A 22720-nucleotide genomic window follows, 5' to 3' on the forward strand; every position below is an offset into this window, starting at 1 on the left:
AACACAGTATAGAGACCTGTCCTAAAACATCTCAAACTATGAGACCCTAAATAGAGCATTTGGATTAGAATAGTTACAGTTTTTATTGTAAACATCAGTTTTCTAACTTATTCAAAGTAAAATTAAACAGAATTTACTTTTCTATAGAAAAAAAGTTTATGTGTAGCATAATCTGTGGTATCCTATGAAGGTACAAGCAGATTTGCTTAGATTCTCTGGTGAAAACATTTTCAGTGTAGTTGAAATTGACTAATGTGCTTTGTCAGTATGAATGAAGTAGTTCCCACGGTCTGGCATATTATAGACTTTAATAAGGGCTACTGATGAGTCAACCAGGATACACACATACTTATTATATACACATAGTTATTATGCTTTAGGGACCTATTTGTTTCTGCCTTTCTCATTGTCAGTTCTTTGCAGGATGAGCATACCAAGTCTGACTATTTTTGTAGTTTGGGGTCATGGGACAGTATTTGAAAGACTGAAGGCTCATGTCTAACCAGTATCTATTCTTTACATCTCTGTTGCTGTGAGAAGCAGGTAGCTCTTTTTTGTAGCCTTTCCGCTACAAAGCCAGTGTCTGGGGCTTTGTAGCGGTTCTCATTTGATTTGCTATGGGGTCCGTTTGGAGCCACTTTCATGGAGGAACAGTGTTCTGTGGGTCCTCTAAGCTAATTTGTTTGAACTCAGTAGAGATAAAACACCAGTGATACGTGTTTTCATGAATTTCTGTTCCCGTGACTTCATGATGTTAGTAAAGATGTTGTAGCCAGCATTCAAGGTTCTTTACTTGACATTTGTGTTTTAGGCTTACTTTTAAATCAGTAAACTTTTAAACTGGAAACAGTAACGCTGACATTATTAGAATGAAGAAACTTCATTGAGCTTTTAAACTTTTTAAAATGTCTTTGAATTCATTACTTCTTCTTAATGTGTAAAAATGCTAAATGCTGTGAATGATAAATTGCAGAAAAAGCTCAAAGATTTAGATGGCTTGTTTCCATATCATTTCTACAATTTACTAATTTTATTTTATTTAACAGTGGTTCTTGCTTCTTTTATCTTTTAGGGTCGTTGCTCCAGAGAGAACTGCAAATATCTTCATCCACCCCCACACTTAAAAACACAGTTGGAGATAAATGGGCGGAATAACTTGATTCAGCAGAAGAACATGGCCATGCTGGCCCAGCAAATGCAGTTAGCCAATGCCATGATGCCTGGTGCCCCATTGCAGCCCGTGGTGAGCATACTTTCAACCCCATCCTTGTCTGTGTGGCCAACTGTTCCCTGTCTGTCCTGAAGCTTGACTGTATGCAAGCATAGGCAGTGGTGGCTGTTTTCACTCTGGGAGGTTACTTACCTTCATATCAAAGAACTGTGGCAATTACAGCCTAGCATTGCTTCCGCTGAAACTCTCTAAAAAGTTAGTCACTTAACTTGCAGCTCTTACCTGCTGTTTACTAAAGTAGCCATCAAACTCAGTTTAGTTAAAATACATTCCAAATTTCCTGTAAAGGTGATGATATTTTTCTTAAAAATAAAAACAAAAACTGATAAACGATAAATATTGGCCTTTATTTTTGAGGCTATTTCTTCCTTTCTCCTCACCTTGAAGAGAATCCCTGTTGTTTTCTTTCTCAAAAAGGAGACTTTGTGGAAAACTTAACTTGAAATTACTTTGTAGTCACAAATGCTAGGCAGTTTTTCACAGTGGTGTGTCATAAGCATTGTTTGGAAGTCTCATCAGAAAAAAACTAGTCAAAACGACAGAACCCCAAGGGCCTTTGAAATAGCTATGAGTGATCATAGGTACTTAATATTTTCCTAGCCATGTGTGCTGGTAACTTGTTTATGAATACACATACATATTTAAATGTTTAGATTTTTTATGTGCATGTGGTAAATGGCTTTAATAATCTTATTTATGTAATAGTAACGTTTTGTTAAAATAGTGTTTATGTTAATTATTGTACAAAAATCCTAAATTATTTACATATGTGATAAAATTTATAGTGATCAGAATATGTCTGATTAATTTATCGCTAACATATTATGAACTGTTATAAGGTCATAAGAACACATGTTTTTCCAGTTTGTTAATTGTAGCATGTGTGCTAACTGCTTTTTCTTCCTAATACATTTTAACACCTGAACTCAATGTAATTATTATTCTCTCTTAGAACTTAATGCAACAATCATTCCAAAAAAGAGGGGGGGATTGCATTTCGAGGTGGGAGGGATCCCCATATTACACCGGCAGTGATACCAATTATCAATACTGTACAGTCGAGGTGAGAGAATATTATAATTAATTCTCTATCATTTTAATATGATTTTTATTTTATGACATTATTGGGGGCTCAGTTGAAATGTGATATCTTTATTTTTATGGCATCTCCTTATTTTATGTGTCTTTATGGTGGTAACATAAACATTTTCATTTAGTTAAGAATGTTTTGTGTAATCATTTTTTCTTACAGAAAATTCAGTTCAAACATCTCTCTTGCACTTGGCTCTCATGTATGGTTTCAAAGATCTAGGACAGTTTCTACGTTAGTGTTACCTCTCCTTGATGTGAGGTCCTTTTTTACATTTAAACCTGTAAATCATACTTGCTGACACTCCGTGCTCTCTGTGACCCAGAGCGCCTCTGAGTCAGGCACGTATAGGTCTGGGATGGAGGAGGATAGTCTCCAACTCGGCCCTGAGCGGTTAGATCTCTGTAAAGTCTTGCCTCATCGCCTGACCTTGTCCTTAAATCTTACTCTCATGGCCAATCCAAGGTCATATATGCTTAGCCTTGGAACAATCTGTCAAAGATCTTTATTCTCTTTGAAATTCTAGTGACATATGTGTTTATATAGTCACTAAATCATAGATCTCTGAAGCCATCCGTATTTAGATTCCTGGTACTTCTGTTAATTTTTTTTTTCTGCGTAAACAAAGTAATTATCTGTTTTAGTTATAAGCTCAGGCGTTATGTTCATTTCTCGCTCACATTATTACAGTTCAATGGGAATTACCCTCTACAAAGGTACTGTGAAACCACAGTTGAAAAGTCTCTATTTAGGATGATGTGTTTGTAATAAGTATTGAAATCACTTCAATTATTCAAACCTAAAGTATATTTTACTGTGATGACTGTAGAGAAGGCTTTAATCTAGGAAATTGGCCTTCGAAATCCCACCTGAGACTCTGATCCTCTTTAGAGTCAGCTGGTTTTGATGAGGATATCACAGGGATCCAGAAATAAATGGGATGGCCATAACCAGCTGCTTTCTGGGACTTCAATTTGAACTGCCAGTAGAAAATAAAAGTGAGCTGTAAGCTGCCCTGTCACTAACATAAAGAAGGACTCTGAATACACACTGTTTGAGGACATGGTAGAGCATGGACACAGATCAGGCAGGAATAGTGGCTTTCTGTGAGCAGATCCACAGTATCAGAGCCTATGAAGACAGACAAAGATTGCAAGGGCCAAGCAATTTAACACCAAACTTAATATACAGGACGGGAGAGGTAGCAAAATGAGAGCAAACTAAACTTACATCCAGAATTGTGTGCCTGTTTATAGAAGAGGTTCATAACTGACAGACAGAAAAAGAAGGAAAGAAGGGTTTGCCTAGACATCCATAAACCAGACAGAGGTTCATAATGGTTTCTCTGCCCTGATGATGGAAAGAATTGTAACTCAGAGCCAGGGCACAAGCCAGAAGTGGGCTACAATGGTCAGCAGTTGTCAGCAGTGTTTCCAAGGCAAGTGAGGTGATTGTTAACAACAGTCACTGTATCACTAGACCATGATGCGACACAGCTTGGTTAATGCAGGAATTCATAGGAGACCTCTGTGCTTTCATTAGATTCTCATACAGTATGCCAATTAAAATCGAGTGACTTTTTAAAAGACAAATATAGCAGTTTAAGGCATCTGTTGTACACAACATGTTCTGTATATGCCATTCTTACAACTTTTCTGTGAGCTAGGTAATGGTATATGGGGTTCAAGGATTAAGACCCAGAGGTTCAGAAAGGCTGAGGTTGCACAGCTCATTTTAATCCAGGCAGGCCAGATGTAGGCCTCATATGGTACAGACATAGTGAATGGGCTATCTAACTACTTGGGATTTTTGGCTTTTGAGCACTTTGATCTTAATCATGGAGATAAAATATGAAATATATTGTCTAGAATGTCTTTGTAATTATATGAACATCATTCCCATTTCACAAGATTAGTAATAAAAAGGAGTTAGATATAAGAAATGGAATTTCTTTGTATGTCTAATTCATGAAAGTTCACACAGTAAAATACAGAATTTTTGATATTAATTCTTCTTGGCATTAAGAATTCTAATGGAAATATAAGTGAATATTTTTATCTTTTTATTATGTATGATCTTTGAGGATAAGTAAGATTATAATTATTAGTCTTCAAAATTAAAGAAAACTTTCTATATTCCTTCATTAGTGCTATATCATGATAATAAGAAATTTACATGCAATCATACTCAGCCTGCACTGCGTCTGCTGGATGACAACCTGGAAGCTCCTGGTGTATTTCTTTAATCCCCAGGATCATGTTCCTTAGAGACTCTGTTCCTCCAAGCTCTCTGCATTGCACAGAGATCTATGCAGGCAGTAGATACCAAGAACTCAGCAGGAGCTCAGAAGTTCCATCCTGTGCCCTTTCCTGGTTACTTGGGACCTGGGTTAACAGTGACCGTTCAGAGTTTCTGGAGCAGCTGCTCCTCAGGTGCACACCAGCACCTTGAGACGTATAGCCTATGTAGAAATCCTAGGCATTTAATGAATCCGATGTGTGTGTGTGTGTGTGTGTGTGTGTGTGTGTGTCTGTCTGTGAGCAGTTCAGAGTTCTTAGATTCAGTCCAAGTCTCAAGAGTGGCTTAATTTTTCTTGTCACCTTGACTTTGCCCGTCTTTCATATTCCCAGGGTTTCTTGGCAGTGGGTGAAGAATGCTTTGAAGTTATCATTTGTCAGACTCCCAGACCACCTAGAATTTGACGGTGCTTTCTGTGCTTTATTGTCTTGTTATCCACCTCATGACAATAAGGCCAGTTCATTCTATAGTGTCTCTAGAAAAATACTTCTACATCAGTCAGTCTGAATTTTCAAGTTTGTGAACAGTCCCTGAACTGAAAGAATAGACCTGTGCTCATTTGAAGCCTTTATAGTGAGAAGGTCTTACATGAGACCTCACTATTTAAATGTTTGTTTCAATAAAACTGGATCAAAGGATACAGTGAAGCAGAGTAAAGAATGTATTCCTTCCTCTTCTCATTCACAAGCTGCAAGTAGAGTCCACAACAGCCTTTCCTCTATTCTAGACAAATGCTACATTCTTAAAACAAAAATTAAATGTGGATTTATTGATGATTCCTGTTAGCTCTGAGTACTGTCTATGTTCAAAACTATGCTCACTAAAACTAGCTCTGTATCTGTTTATACAATGGTGCTTGCCTAGAAACAGTTGCCCACACTTGGGATGTCCTACTATTTTAAAAGAGCTTGGCTTTTCACGGTTGATAAGTTTAATTGAAGCATATATGTACATACATATGCAAACATTCTACTAAGCATACATGTTTAGATGTACACATTCTACCAAGCATACACATATACACATGCACACATTCTACTAAACATACATATGTACACATTCTAAGTATACATGTCTGCATATACACACATTCTTCTAAACATACATGCATGTGTATATATATATACATATATATATATATACACACTCAACTAAGCATGCACACATATACATGCACATATTCTACTGAACATACATATGTATATATACATTCTACTAAGCATATATGTGAACACATGCCCACACTCTAGGAAAATCTGACTTGTAAACTTTCTGGTCCATAAATTTCAAAATGATAAATTTCAAAATGATAAATAAAATTCAAAATGATAAAATATAAATATATTTATATATACATACACATATATGCATATATATCCTTTCTATTTAATAAAATAAAATACTATTTTCACCATTTTAAAATAAACAACCCTGTGATATTTACAGTGTTACAGAATAATAATTGTAATAGTTAAGATGTAATATTAATATAAAAATTAGAAAGAAATAAGCTTTTAAATATTCATTATAAAGTAACTAAATTCTGAGATGGAAAAAGAATATATAATTAAATCTCATTACCATCTAGATACCTGTACTAGAAAATATATACTGTATTTGCGACTTTTGCTGATGAAGAAAATTCAGCTAGCAAATCTGTAATGACTATGTTATGCAGTAATTGCAGAGGTGGGTACAATGCCAGTTGCCAGGTAGTAGGAACAGAGGAAACATGAATGCCCTCAGGATCAATGCTACATTCAATGAGGGTGAGCTTTGAGCTCTATGCAACAGAGGGTAGTGGTGTGGTTCCACTGAAAAGACGGCAAGAGGCAGTGTTCTGGTTCCTGAAGCACGTCTAAGATTAGACCGGTGGCCTGAGGGCAGTCAGGATGGACAGAAACACAGGAATACTGATAGAAAGACAACTACCACCAAGAAACTTGCCTCCTTAGAAACCTTGTGTCCAATTGGAAAGAAATCTGTTTCTTTAAATCCATGGAAATGGAATCAGCCTGATGCTTTCAAAAAGAATGCCACCTAGATACCTTTCCTGGGAATTTAGACAAGGAGGAATGGGAATCATATTTTAAAACTCCTCTAGGTTATTGTAATTCACACTTGGTGATTACGTGAGAACCAGACTTCAAGCCAGACTGCAATCAGACTCCGATGCCCAATCTCTGACGTTCCATTCATTTGTTTATAATTACAGACATGTAACATTTGTGAGCATCTTATTTAGAAAGTAAACATAATGGTATCCCCTGACAAAGTAGCAGCCCATTCATTTAATGCCTACAGTAGACCAGGCACTGTTTTGTATGATGGGAACCTAGGAGGGAACTAAGATATATCTTCTACTCTCCTGACCTCCCCCCCCCCACCCTAGAGAGGTCAAAGGAAGGAAAGCCTTATAGTAGAAATTAAACATAAGTAAAGCACTTATCAAAGTGTGGCATGCCAGGATAGGGAATTACTAGTAATAATCATGTTTGTGTAGTTAACTAGGATGGTAATGTGAAATTGAATAATATATTCAGTTGTAATGGAGTCTGATAACCATAATGTAAGCAAAATGACTTATTTAAAACAAACAAGTGATAAACAGCTCCAGAATTAGAAACATGAAAATGTCCTTGGAAAGGCAATGTTAAACCAACCTTCATTATAATTTTTTGGAACAAAGATATCTATAAGTCACTGCTGCAAGGATGTACTCAGTATCAAATACACCAGCTACTACATAGTTAGACATTATTCAATCCTCATTTCAGAGAAACTGGGGGCTACCGTTTTTCAAATATTATGAGCCCTCTGCAGGTCATCTCTGGTAATGCAGGAGTGGCCATGGTCACAGGCTTTCCTAAGGATTAGGATCCACTCTGAGTAACTAGTAGTAACCTACCCCCAACACAAGGTGCTCATAATTTGTGACAGCTACGTTCTGTCCATATGTAGGTTTTCACTGCATTTTATTTGGTGAGATTTAATGAGGATGAGTTTTATTGGCATACTGCCATTATTATGTCAAGTCAAAAGAACAATTTCTTTATCCTGAATGCCTTTATGAATACATTAGCCTTAAGTAATTCCTATACTACACAGTGACATACACATTTCAGTAACTTTGTGAAGTATAAGTACAAAATGGACTTTCTGGAAACTCATTTTAATTACAGCTATGAATGCAAAGAAGAAGGATATTAATTAGCTTTCAATCTTTTAGAACTCTGCTAAATTTGTAACAATTCTTCTATCTGGTCTGGGACTCCATACCCTGTGTCTGACTGTGTTCAACAGAATAAAAATTTGGCTAGAATATTCTTGGACAGAAGTTGAAGTTTAATTCATGATCACAGTTCAGGACTGACCTTGGTGCTGCCCTGGCCTCTAGTCCACAAAAAGAAAGCCTGAAGTCAGCTACTGTTCAGGATTTGTTGAGAGACAGATGCCACTAGGCCCAGTTTTACCTTTGGATAATTGTTGTTACTAGTGTAACACTTGGAAACTTTGTATTGCCTGAGGGCAGCTGCTTTGCAATGGAATAGGTTTGGGATTTGGAGACAAAAGACTTATTCTAGGCTACATCAATAGACAAGGGCCATAAACCTGTCAGAGTAACTAAGTGTGGTGTTCAAACCACATGCTTGGAGGACTAGTTATTTTAGCTTGAATATATCAGTGTGAGCTATGCTATGTTATAATTTTTTCCCAGTGAATCAATGTATATATTAAATAGTCTGTCTTTCATATTCTTCTTAGTAGAAATGTATACACAATGCAGAGCTGTCATGTAGAATGCATGCTCAACCATGGCATAGTCCTTTAGGACCTTATACTTTCATATTAAAGAATGTCATTTACACATAGTAGATCCCTGGCTTCTCTCCATTGAATGCAGTAGCACCACCCCAGTGTGCTGACAGCCCATCCCATGTTGCTGGGTGAAGTTTTGTAATAATTCTGTGGCATTTCCTGGGAAATGTCCTGTCAGTCTTCACATTCCAGACTTTTCTCTTTCTGGAGAAGGTTAATTTCCATTGCTGAGTGCCTCACAAGTATGGGATGGGCTTGTAGAACATTGAGCCTTTCTTCTGAGAAACCCACATCAAGTGACTAGGCCAAATGCTGTCTCTTCTGTGCTCAAAAGACAGTGTAATCATCACTTCTCACAGCCCACAAGATTTGGTAAAAGCATTGGCTGTGGGACTCAGTGATCCCCTGGGACTTCTGTGTCTGCTCAGATGATAGTCCCTTATAACCTGGTAACACTTGAGAACAGATCTTTTGAGTGTATCTAACACAGCAGTTACACGGTGTGTGTCTCAGACATGTTTCTAGGATTGAGTCACAAAGGTGGAGACTGAGTGGCCACAAATAAGTGTCTGTACTGAAATATTTAAGACGTTAAACCACAAGTTTTCTAGATGCCAAGCTTCAAAAACCCTCTGGAAGTGTTAATGCATAGTCTGCCTGCTAGATTTTAGGAACAACAATGACCTAGTAAATGTCTGTAGTCTAAAATCATTTTTAGAATAAATTAAAGACAGGATTAAATAAAAATAAAGGAATGAAGAATGAATGATAGATGAAGAATAAATTATAATTATATAAGTAGAGTATCAATTTGGAATTGAGGCGTGCCATTAAATTTTGCTTTTTGTTTTAATTTCCAGCCAATGTTTTCAGTTGCACCAAGCTTAGCCACCAATGCATCAGCAGCCTTTAATCCTTACCTGGGGCCCGTTTCCCCAAGCCTGGTTCCAGCAGAGATCTTGCCGACTGCACCAATGTTGGTCACGGGGAATCCTGGAGTTCCAGTGCCAGCAGCTGCTGCAGCTGCTGCACAGAAGTTAATGCGGACAGACAGACTGGAGGTAGGATGAAGAGCTGGACCTTCATAGTTCCCATTATAATTCTTCAAGTGTTTGTGACCAGAACGACTTTACAAACTGAAAGAACATGATTTGTTTCAGTATTTGACAATTTTCTTAGAATATAGTTATGCTGTTTTGGTTAATATAACAGTTACAAAACCCGACAGCATCCATGTCTAGGCTCCTAGGTGAAGGCTTGGATCTGGGATCAGGGTGTCTGTTACTTAGCTTTGTCTCAACAGCCTTACAATCATGCACATGTTGCTAAATGTTCATACCTCAAAGAATTAGAAAAAATGGCACAGAACAGTTGCTTCTTGAATGTTTATTGTAGTGATCACTACAATAGAATGATTATTGGAATGAACAAATGACTGACGTCCAGAGATCTAGTAAACACTGAGCGCATTGGCTACTGAACACCTAATATTTCAAAACTCTGCAGATGTTGTTGTAAGCTCTGAAGTACTTCCATTGAGCCAGGTGGTTTTATGAAATGCGCCCTGATAAAAGCATTTTTTAGCAGGCTGTCACTTGATTATCATAGTCTTGTGGTAGAGAATGAGCAGATGCTCACACTTTACTGTTGCTGACTGAAAAGGAAACTAGAGATATGGTTCTAGTTTGAAATTACTGTTCAGAATTTTAGCATGACATGAATTAACAGGCTTGGTAAACAGTTTCTGTATGAAAATGGCCTATTAGGTAAAAACCCACCCAGAGGCGCCTCTCCTGTCTGTCTGCTTAGGAAGGAGTCAGGGCTGAGATGCCCTGTGTGTCCTAATTATGAGGAAAGAAATGTGGGGTATATTTGAAGGGTACTGAGTCTAATAGATTTCTTGGTTATTCAAAATATAATAAGAATATCTTATATATTTATTAAAGTTTATTAAAAGTATTAGAAAGCACCTTTTTTGTCACAATATGCCAGGTATAGCCATCACATCTCTTACCCTTAGAACAACTTGACAGGAAAGATGCTGTCATCACCATTGTGTTACAGAGGAGTCAGAGCAGAGAAAGAGATGGGAGATAGCCTGTCCTTGCTACAGAGATATACTATGTGGTTTGGCTTCTTATTACCCAAGTATAGTAATTCTCTAACAAACACTGTCTGCAAATGAAATAGGGTAGCATTTGAAACAATTTTCTTCCCCTGATCTTTCCTAAAGAAAACTCTGGATTCTTAATGCATAACTGTTAATTGATTAATGGGACTCAAATAGTTTGAGAGGAATGTCAACATATTAATTATTAATAGGTAATATTATTCAAAACATTAAGAGAATGAACTTAAAGCTGAACTACATGCTCAAAACTGTTCATTTCCTTGATAGTTTTGATAGGTTTTTTTAATAGTTGTATTTTGTGATTTTGTTTTTCCTTCCATGAAGGGCTGTTTGTGTGTTTTGTCATTTGCCTTTACTACTGCTAGGACAATCTCTCCTGCATTATGTGCATTCCTGATAGCAGTGGGCTGCCCTCCCTTCTGTTGACAGGATCTGAGTCATTGTCACAGTCACAGTTGGGGCCTGAAACCGGAAACATGCATGTGCCTCTTTCTGCTCTGCAGTACGATTCCCGAGCTTACACACACACACACACACACACACACACACACAACCCTGGTGCTCCTTGAAGCACTGGAGGTGAAAGACATAAAAGGTGTGTCCACAATTCTTTTCTCAAGGTTGACACTCTGGTTATTTAGAGAGTAAAGCCACATTCTATCTTAAATTGAATTTTGATTTTCTTCTGAAGTAAAATTGGTCTAAATCAACTAGGATCTTGGCTTTGTACTTCTTGTTACATCTTTCCCTCCATTTCTACAATTTGTCACACAATAAAGAGATTTCAGATGTTTCTAATTTGTATGTAATCACTTAGGAGACCTAGCGCTGACGGTACTGAAAGGGATACAAAGGTCTGAAGTTGGAAAGTAGACATTGCTTTTAAGGTAGTTAACAACATAAGCTTGATTTGTCAGACAAGCTTCATGTAGCTTATTTGTAAAATTTGAGGATTTCCCTGATTTATATTTAATGTCATAGAGCATTTAGTCATGCGTTGACTTAACAGCAGCTTCAGAAAGTATCAACTTATTTTTTAAGTGTATGTGCATATATAGTGTACATCACAGATGCATAGCTTCTATATCTGTATGCTCATCTACTCATTGTTGGATATTATTATGAAGATTGTATGTTCTGTACTATAAAGCTCAGACAGGTTTTCTCGTAAATTGAGACAAACCTGTTAGTCACTAAAAAGATGCTCCTAAAATTCTGTTTTGTGAACTTGGGATCCTTTCTGTAATGTCCAAAATAATGTTAATTTAATGCGCAAAAGAGTATTTTAAGAAATTGTTATGCTGTGTAAAATATGAGAAATTGCTGAGCTTTAGGTCATGTCTGTGTTTCATTACAAAGCATTGGCAGTAATAGAAATTATTGACTTATTGTAAAGAATCACAGTCATTTTTCATGGTGCAAAATAAATGCATGAACACATTTATTCTACATCTGGTAGAGAACTACACTGCATGTTCTTCAAGCTAATGGTATTGTGAATATCTGTGAAGCCTTTTACCTGTTCTCTATTACCAAGGGCAAAAAAAAAAGGACCCTCATTAAAATAATCAAAACTCATAACTGCTACCCTATACCTTTAAATGTCACCTGATCAATATGCTAATACATAGATACATTCTTGCACGGAGATTTTAGGGTAAGATCATGACATAAGTCATGACAATCTAAAGGAATAGTTTAAATACTTGTTAACATTCCTCTTGGGGGCATGTTTAGGTCTTAATCATTCCAGCTACAAAACGTGTTATCTTGATTTTACTTTTGGACGTGGTGCAGAATAGTCTAGACATCACTGGGACTAGGATCACTTGGGGTAGTAGTTTCAGTGTGAGGCCTCATCCATAAACACTTTGTAGGTCAGTGGTGGGTCTCAGAAATTATTTTTACTTATTAGACAAGTGATTACAAAGGCAAATAGTCTTCAAAGTACTTGCTGTGTAAACCCCAACTTTTCACCACTTCTTCAAGCGTAGTTATGAGTGAATGGACTGAAAATGTACTTCTATTAACACATCTACTGTTGCACGGATTTCTAAGTTACTGAAAGATTTTAGATACTGTGACACTTATTAAAGTATAAAGTAGTTGATACTGCCCAGGAGTAACCAAATACACCTCAGTGGCTGCATGCTTCGAAGACTTACGAAGACATTAGATAGCTATTTGGTTAATTAAATGCACTATTTTATATCATCACCCTTTGTGAAAGAACATGTTAAACATTCTAAAGAAGCTGAGCAAACTTCTTGCCTTCTGTTTTCGGGTGGGGCTTGTTTTAAAATAAACAACTTTTGTTCTGTGAAAGCATTATTTTTTTTAAAGTAATCATAATACAAGTTTCTATTTTGAAATACAAGCATTTGCTAATTGTTTACATATAGGCAAATTTTAATATACTTACAATGACTTGGACAAAAAGTAGCATTTGAAAGCCAAATAGAAGAAACAAGAATATTTAGATTGGTATTTTAGTGAGGTTAATGAACTTAGTATTATATTAAAACAAAAGCTTCCCCAGCTACTAATGGTTCTCCAGTTAAGCACTTTCACTGTACTTCCAGAGGACTAGGTTTCAGTTCCCAGCACCCATGTGCTGCCTGCAAATCCAAGTCCAAGGGCTCTGGTGTCCTTTACAGCCTCTGTGAGCACTGCATTCATATGCACAAACCCACACACAGACACTTAATCAAAAATACAAAACTATATTCACTAAAGAGTTAAAAAGCAACAACTATTTTCTTGGAGTGTGTGTGTGTGTGTGTGTGTGTGTGTGTGTGTGTGTGTGATTTCTGGAATCAAATGCTTTTAACAGAAAAAGCTTATTGGTCAATTCCTTTTTAGTTTGTATTTCTGTAGAGGATACATTGCTACTTCTTATCTAATACTTTAATGTCACTAAAAAAATTAAAGAAAGTGTATAATTTTTAAATCATAGATAAGCTATATAATCTCTTTAAAATATACTCATGACTCTTTTAAACATTTAATATTATTTCCCTGTCAGTTATTAATTTTTATAATTAAGTTTGCCCAAAAGGTTTTTAACTTGTAATTTATTTTAACATAAGGTAATTACTTTGGCTTGACTACTCATTTCCTACTATTTCACTAATTTTTCATTTAGTGTTTAAATTTCTCTTTATTTACAGTTATTTTGAAAGAGTAATAGAATATCTCTAGAGTTATAGACTTTAACATGTTGATGACTTCAGTACTGTACCTATATTCTTGATCTTTTGAATTTGTGGAGCCTTTCCTAGAGTGATAAAAACCTGAAATGGACTTAACATTTCTTTTGTTGGTCAGTCCTACACACTCAGAGTTGACTTTTCAAGACATGTAGTTAAATGACAAATGTATACATGTACACAATATAGTGATGCATATTGTACACACAGCATGAATAATAATATAGGTATGTTGTGCCTTCTGGACTAAAAGATACTGATGATGCCCATATTATAAATTTCAAAAAAAAAAAATATGCCCATTCGATCTTAACAGAAATCCTGCAAGATATTTAAATAAATAAGCAGCTTCTCTGATTGTTTGTTTGTTTGTTTTAGAAAAATGAATCAAAATTTATCCATAGGATAGCTATGGAAACCAGCTTAGGAATATAATTATAAACATAACTATGATTGATCCATGTGGTTCACCAGAATTTTAAATTTAGAGATCTTAATTCATTTATTGAAAATACAAGCAGTTTTTTTTTATTATTTTCTTGTATTCTTTTTAGAATAAAAATCAGAGTCATAATCAAATTACTGATTTTCAAGAATTACTTTTCCATTTTTTTTAATTTTATTTATTTTATTTTTTCATTTATTTTTGAGATGAAGTTTCACTGTATTTCCCTGGTTTCTCTGCAGCTCAGAATGTAAACATGATAGGCTTTACACTTAGAGATGTACTAGCCTGTGTCCCAGGGTGTAATGGCTAAAGGTGTGTGCCACCTCAGAGATTTCACCACCAGGAATGACTCTAAAAGCTAACATGTGATAATAAGCTTAATAGAAATGAAGTCCTTAGAACTTGTTGACATCCCAGAATATTAAGGTCAACCAAGTCCCTGGCCACCATTATGATTATTTTTCCATTCCTGTTTTTCGGTGTTATTCTCTAAATATTGCTGAGTTTATTATACAGATGTGGTGAAAATAAACATGTGGCCTCTAAAGGATCTCTTCTGAAAAGCTGTGCAATAACTGTCCAGCTTAAAAGAGTTCCGGCGTTGGCATGACTTTCCTCAGGAGCCCCAACTATCACCATCTGATGAGACGTGGAAATCTTCCTATTATTTTGAAATATGTTTTTTACACTTTTCAAAGTAAAGAGTAAGCAGGGGAGCTACTTATATTAAATAAATTTTAATGCTGTTTTCTTTATACTAATTAGTATTATTTTAATTGCTGTTGATACTGTTTTCATTTTCTGAATGTCTTTTTATTTTGAATCTTTAATCAGTAAAAAATGACATCAAATAATTCCAAAGTTTCAAACTCCATCTTCTTTGTGGCTTATTACTATCCTATTTATTTAACCAAAATATTTAGCATTTCATATGTACATTTCCTTAGAAATTGTCAGCTTTTTCCTATTGACTATTTAAAGTTTATAATTATCCCATCAAGTTTTATGAGAAGTAGAATTTATAATGTTTTGGTGGATATTGTAGTGGAAATGTTACATTTTATACTAAAAGCAACTTTATCCATTTCCCCTTACACTATATGAATAACCTATTAATGTTCACAGAGTAAGATGCACAGTAGTCTTTTTTGATTGAATCTGATTTTGTGTATGGTCTAATATATCTGATCATTTTAATTTAGGTTTAAGAAAGTCAGACTACACGAAATACTTAAAATTTTTGACCCACAAATTTTATTTCTGTATTAGAAGTTTATCCAATATTAGAAAATTACCCAAAATACCTATTGTCATAATTCCTTTGCAAAATTATTTGTAATATGAAAACAATGGAAATAATCACTAGATCCACTTAAGAGTTACCCATACTATGTGCAGTGTTTGATATCTGAGGTGATCAAAAATGATGTTTTGGACATTGTATAGAAAAATGAAAATGTTGAAACTGTTAAGGCGTTGCTTTCTGGAAATGGTACCAAGATGTACCGTGATCACAGCCATGTAAAGTTTGTGCAGATAGAAAACTGCACAAAAGGAAAATAGAGTGAGAATATTGTTTGGATATTTTTAAATTTTGTATGTTTGCTGGTAAATTTCTTAAGTTCTCACCCTGTTTTAAATTATGACAATAAATATGTTGAAAAAATTTTTAATCTTAATTTACCATCTTGTTTTAATGAGGTTGGAAAACCCAGACTAAAATTTCCTCAGTTTTTCAGAAAAAGAAGTAAACCAACTCTGTATTTAACAGTCAGCAGATAGACCCCATTCTATCTGTTAACTGTTAAGAGAAACTGTGTTTTAAAGTTGGCTTTATTCAGTCTCCAACATTCCAGAGTCCATCTGGTGTCTGCCAGACTTTCTTTGTAGCCTCTCAGTAGTTAAACTTTCTCAAGAAGCTTTCTCCTACACTCTTTTTCTAAACTCATTTCAAAACTGCAGCAAAAATGACCAATGGACTCTAAAATATTAGGAGAGGCTGATTTCCCAGTGCTAGTTATCAGCTCTGGTTAACTCTTTGCACAAGTCTCCCTGTGTGCATTCCACAAGAGTGAAGTGCAAATTGTAGTCAAGCAGTCCTTAACCTATAGAGACCATACATGCACAGACAGAACTCACAAATGCACCATCTTTAGGCCAGTGTGGCAAGAGTGACACATAGTGCTGTCTTCTGCTTTCAGCTCACTCTTCGTCAGACTTAGGAAAGGGGCTTATGGAGAACCAACTAGAGGGAGCACACCTGGACCTTTCTGAGTTCATGTTAGATAAAGCCATAGTGACAGATTGGCTTAAGCAGAGAGGTGACCGTTCTGTTAACAACATGACATAGATTAACACAAACTGTATTTTATGGGGAGGTACATTCACTGCATTGTAATGCATTTTTATTCAGGGTATCTCCTTTCCAGGCTCCAGAAACTAGGTCATAGTTTGGAACAGGCTCCTGGACCCTGTGTTTGGAAGATCCCACGACTTCCTTTGGTATTCAGATAGAAAGGGGGATTGTTCTGAAACACAACTTGTTCATATTTGCTTTCTCAATTTTGAAGTCTTAGTTACTCATGAGTTTTATTTGTTCTACATAAGAAGGTTACTATATTAATAAAAACAGTACTTTGTAACTTTCTAAATCATCTGTATTTTTTTAATTAGTATACTTAAAAATTGAATAAACTAAGTAAGGGCAATAGCTGAGTTAGGCTGTTGGTGTGCTGTAGACTGTAGGTCTCTAGGGAGGTGAAGGTTTACAGTATTCATTTACAACATGCCTTTTAATATGTAGCCAAACCCAAGTTCTTAATATGAACCACTTTCTGCAATAATAGAATATTAATATCATAGGAGCTAGGTTTAAATGTGGTCATTTTTATTAATACTTTTAAAATCATAGCATCTTGTTCTTTCTTAACTAAGAAACATAGTGTCCAGTGTTTGCATTTGCCTTGTTTGGGGTTTCAAGAGGGGCATCCATGAAGTTTAAAAACTGTGTCTTTGAAGGATGTGTTGTAAACATTTGAGGTTGGAAGCTAGAGTACAAACCATATTAAGGTCACCCAGTGTTTTAGATTGCCCTCTGGTGGTCAAAAGTTCTAACTTCCAAAGGAGCAACTTTGGAAACTTCAACTCAAAAAAGGAATCCATTTTACCTCTTCCCAGGGATCCGCACAGTGAAATGAACAGATATAAAGCAAGTACACAGTAACACAAATGAGTGTCTTTCTCCATCCGCTTTCTACAGTTGCCAAGGGAATTGGTAACATTTTGGGTAGAAATGATCTCAAGCTAGAATGTTTTGTTTTTTACTTGGAACTATTTTGTTTTATCCAAGTTACAAGTATATAGCTGAAAGTTCTTGACTGATATTCACTAAACTAAGTATTAATTTAAATAACTTCAGTACCACTTATAAATCCAAAAAATTTAACTTTCATTTACTATAAATTAAATGATCTGTATACCTGAATCAGATTTAATTTAAATTTTTATTACATTTATTCTTCACTTGTCCTTGTGTCTAGTCACATGCATGCATGTATTCCCCACAGTGTATGTTGAGATCAAAGGATTATTTACAGGAGTAAGTTCTGTCCTCCAACTGCGTGGTTTCAGGAATCAAGCTCAGGGTGTCAGATGGTGAAGTATCTCATGGGCTCCTGCAGCAGATGTAAGCGGCTGTCTTGCCAGCATCCCTTCTCTGGCTCCATGATCTCAACTCCATGACAGTGACTTAATCTTTCTCATTGCAATGGCCATAGCACTTTGAAAGAATGTTTGATTATTTTATAAAATGCTTCCAAATCAGTTTGTCTGAAAATCCTCAGTTTTAACAATAGGTAGTGATATAAATACTATGGTGTAGTGTGTTCATTTTGGATCACATCAACAGAGTGTTGTCCCTGTGTCTCATTCTTTATGTGTTTACTTGGTGAGAATGGTGGCTGCTGGCTCTCCTCGCTATAAAGTCCAAACTTTTCCCCTCTCTAATTAATAAGTACACCAACACAATACTGGATACATACTTTATTATATGCTTTCCATTCACCGTGAACATAGTTCTTCCTCAAAGACATTCCACTGGAAAGGTGCTAGTATTCAAATACTAAGCACGGCTGAATTACTCCACAGCATTGCTCTAGTTTGCCCTTTCCCTCCATGTATACCCCTGGTCACCAATTTGGAGAGTTGGATTACCGTTTTTAGACAGGACTCACTTGCTCATGATGACTGAATCCCATGCATTTAATGACCTCATAGGTGTGTCGAGAGTACCAGCGTGGCAATTGTAACAGAGGAGAGAACGACTGTCGGTTTGCTCATCCTGCTGACAGCACAATGATTGATACCAATGACAACACAGTCACTGTCTGCATGGATTACATCAAGGGGAGATGCTCCCGGGAAAAGTGCAAATACTTCCATCCTCCAGCACACCTGCAAGCCAAGATCAAGGCTGCCCAATACCAGGTCAACCAGGCTGCAGCAGCACAGGCTGCAGCTACTGCAGCTGCCATGGTGAGTGGAGACAGCAGTGCCCTCCTGTCAGCAGTCAGAAAAGATAGTGAACAATTTCTCTACTGCAAGCTATTCATCTATTAACCTCTTTCTTACATTTTGCTGAAGATATGTTTGTTCAGGTATCCCACACACACATTACATAAAGAAGCTACTATTCACAGAAGTGAGGGTAACTTCTCAAATGGTTCAGCTTTGCTCCTCCTCTTAGCCTAACCCTTAAGACTCTGTCTCATTCCGGATGTAGGGTTTCTGAAATTCCTGCTTCATAAAGAACCACTTGTCTTCTTTCTGATCTAACAACACTGCCATTTCCAGTCTCTGATTTCTGTATACTGTCAAGTCGGCCATTGCTCTCCTTGAGTGTGTTCTTCCCCACATCAAGGCTGTCCTTCACATTTATCCTGCTTTTAATAACATCATCTGAAACTATTTAGGAGAATAGCTTCAACAAAATTGTTTTTAACTTAGCTGCGACATTTTGAATGGTCCTCTGTCTAGATAGTGTGAAGTCCTACTGTGGCAGAAACATGATTATTAAAGTGCCAAATCACGACTAAGCTGTTACACAGGGAAGAGAAAAGCAGCAGCACTCAAGGAGTCTTTATAAATAAATAAATAAATAAATAAATAAATAAATAAATAATAAGGATCATTTAGGATAGATACTAAGTGGTTTTCTTGAGATAAACTTCAATGTGACCTAGTAGTTGAGTTTAAGGAGTCCATTTCTTCTTGGCTTAGCTGTTTTAACACTGTCCCTTATTTTTTTATATAAATATATAACTTATTCTTTAAATATTCATACAAAAATCATTGTCATGGCAAACAGTAAGATGATCATGAGAGAGGTCTTTTCTGTGTTTGTTTATGGATACTTGAGCAAAAATACAGAAGGCAGACTCTCTCCTTTTCTCTTTCTTTCACCACCCTCCCCTTTTTTTTCTTTAAAGTATTGTTTGAAATTAACTACAAAGAGGAATTATCCTCCAATAACAACTCAATAGTGCCTTTATTGTGCATGCTTAGTCTTGTTATTCGTTGTATATGGCATTCCGATGATTTGTTTTTTTATTTGTTTTTTCTCACCTACCCAAAATGCACTGCTGCCCCCATGATGCACCTCTGCTTGCTGTTTATGTTAATGCGCTTGAACCCCACTGGCCCATTGCCATCATGTGCTCGCTGCCTGCTAATTAAGACTCAGTCGGCTGTCAAATCACTGAAGCGACCCCTCGAGGCAACCTTTGACCTGGTACTATGACCTTTCACCTTTTAGCTTGGCATGTAGCTTTATTGTAGATACAGGTTTTTTTTGTTGTTGTTTTAGTTCTTGTTTTGTTTTTGGTTTCGGTTTTGGTTTTTTTTTGTTGTTGTTTTTAACCGATTAAAATTTATATAATCCTTTTCCTGTTTAAAGTGGTTAAGTACAATGAAAAACTGAGTGTGGTTTCCTGAAAACTGAGCAGAAAGACCTAAAATGCGTACATAGATGGATATGGTACAATGAAAGACTGGAATCCCAGCAGCCCACATTCAGTTTACCTACATTGTAAAACGTTCTAATGAAATACTCGGAGGACAATAAAGTGTGGTTTTTTACTCTGTATTTATGTACCTGTGTGGTTAGCATGGCTTTAGTGATAGAATTCTTTTCTTTTTAACATATATAGTGCAGTATTTAAGAAGAGTTTGCATGCTCTGGGACATTTGCATGTGTCAGCAGACTGGGGAGGGCAAAGCTGACAGGACCCAGCAGTCACTGTACAGTTAACTATTAACAGTGCTTCTACTAGGCAGTCCTCATGGGGCTCCCACCGCAGCTTTCCTTCTTCCCAAATAGATGGCTTCTCACAGAAAGCCCGAAGCATTATGGGACATGAAACACCTGACTCATTATAACATGTGCTCTCTCGTTACTAGTGGGCTTTTGTTGTGGACAAAATAATGCTTCTTTTAAAGCTTTTCTTGCTTAATTTCTTTAATTGGTTTTGTCAACTGGATTTTTTTCCCCTGGGTAGTTAAGTGTTCTGCTGCTTGCTTGCTCGTGCTCCCTAACAGTTTTAGCCTACAACTGATTTTTCTTTTTTCTTTTTCTCTTTTTACTGGTATTTGTTTTTATACTATTCACTAGGGAATTCCTCAAGCTGTACTTCCCCCATTGCCAAAGAGGCCTGCTCTTGAAAAAACCAACGGTGCCACCGCAGTCTTTAACACTGGTATTTTCCAATACCAACAGGCTCTAGCCAACATGCAGTTACAGCAGCATACAGCATTTCTCCCACCAGGTAAGGGCGTGGGTTTGCTCTTGAACGCATCTGTTATGATTTACACAGGGTTCTACTGTTAAAGCAGGCAAACACCTGCAGCGCAGGTTAGCTATTAGTCATAGAGAGAGTGCATGGTAAGGTAGTCAACTGGGAGGACACATTCAGTTTTCTTACGTGGCTTTCCTTTAAAAATGAAAAGTTAAGCTTACTGAGACAGACATGCTTTATATATTTTTCATGTTTATGCTATTTGGAATTTAAATATTCTCTTTTTTTCTCTTTCCTCAACACTGTTGTATGTTTGTCAAGCTGTGTTATGATGCTCTCCTGCTGTAAGACCCCTTTGCCTTCAAGATTCCATAGTTTTATGAAATGACTCAATTTTGACATTTTCAACATTTAGTTTGCAAAGTAGACAGTTAAAATTTGTTAATTCTAGAGCTCTTAAAATGTGCTCTTAATATTAATTATGCATAGCTAAATTTATTCTTGTTTGTATGCTGAAGTTGAAGTACCCTAAGTTCCCTTGGTGTTGAATTTACTGCTTAGTCATCCCCTGGTATTTCCTGTTCAGTGCTGAGTCATGGAGCTATGATTTCAGCTCATTTTCAGTTTGGTCACATACACATACTCCTATGTACAGAGATCTAAGGGTAAAATACTAATAGCTCACTTAGTTGGTTAGAAATTTACTACTTAAATATTTTTATGTTATTTCCTAAGTCTTTAAACTTTTTTACCTTTTACCAAGACACACTAATCTCTTTTTATTTCTTACACACTTTTATTGTGAGAACACTGGAAATTTTATAGGTAGATAGATAGATAGATAGAACGAACTTAATAAATTAGTAAATGAATGGTTAGGTATGTGCATCAGAGATCTAGCACAAGCACAATGGGCTTTAATGACAGTATTTAGAGTATCCCATTTCTGTGATTTTATAGAATGAGATAGTTTATTTTAGACTTATTAGCAAATTAATACATTATGATCATATTAGGTGTTACTGGGAATCAAAACTTTCCGTATAGTTCATTTCTGAAACTGGCCATTTACACCTAGAATCAGCTACATCACATCCATGAGCTAGCTAAAATATTTCATTAAAATATTTCAGGAAGAAATGATAGGTATACTCTTGGGATACATTGTTCAGACTGCCTGATAGGGGTACCCAATGCCTCATGCAGCTCCATGGCCATCCTGTTGTGTTTGTGGATAGAAATCCTTGGGTTGCTGCTTCCTAGAGCTGCACAGACAAACACAGCACAAATTGCTATGTCTAGTGATTTTTGTTTAGGTTTTGGGGACATTTGTATATTTATTTACAAATTCTTTGGCTTAGAAATATTGGCAATTTTATTTTTTTTAATTTTTTTAGAAATAAAGGAAATCAATCTTATTATAGTTTCAAATATAATTACATGTGTAGTATCTTGGACAAAAAGGTTCATTTCCCAAAATCTAGCTCTCTCTCTAGAGCTAGATTTTGGGAAATGAACCTTTTTCATTTATATATATATATATATATATATATATATATATATATATATGTATGTATATGTATATATATATATATATTAGAATTACATATAAGTGAAACATTGTATTAATTACAGTATGATTAAGAAGATACACCGTATTTTTCAGCTTGAATACAAGCTTGGATTTCTAGGGCTCTGAGGTC

General features: G+C 36.0%; 1 protein-coding gene across 29 annotated transcripts in view; it reads left to right on the forward strand.

Annotated features, from left to right (window-relative positions):
• The window catches only part of Mbnl1 (muscleblind like splicing regulator 1), a 165136-nt gene that overhangs the window by 129573 nt on the left and 12843 nt on the right, over nucleotides 1–22720 (forward strand). For 16 of the 29 annotated variants that reach the window (XM_076932463.1, XM_076932443.1, XM_076932462.1 and 13 more), the window contains 6 exons: nucleotides 1073–1243; nucleotides 2184–2294; nucleotides 9299–9499; nucleotides 18502–18759; nucleotides 19961–20014; nucleotides 20894–21047. In XM_076932463.1, coding sequence (XP_076788578.1) covers nucleotides 1175–1243; nucleotides 2184–2294; nucleotides 9299–9499; nucleotides 18502–18759; nucleotides 19961–20014; nucleotides 20894–21047 — 847 coding nt within the window. In that variant the 5' untranslated portion in view covers nucleotides 1073–1174. Of the gene's footprint in view, nucleotides 1–1072; nucleotides 1244–2183; nucleotides 2295–9298; nucleotides 9500–18501; nucleotides 18760–19960; nucleotides 20015–20893; nucleotides 21048–21338; nucleotides 22438–22720 lie in introns of those variants that run through there. The other 13 variants (XM_076932453.1, XM_076932464.1, XM_034501160.2 and 10 more) reach the window with 4 other exon arrangements.

The sequence above is a fragment of the Arvicanthis niloticus genome, chromosome 4, assembly GCF_011762505.2.
Source record: "Arvicanthis niloticus isolate mArvNil1 chromosome 4, mArvNil1.pat.X, whole genome shotgun sequence".
NCBI classification, from domain to species: domain Eukaryota; kingdom Metazoa; phylum Chordata; class Mammalia; order Rodentia; family Muridae; genus Arvicanthis; species Arvicanthis niloticus.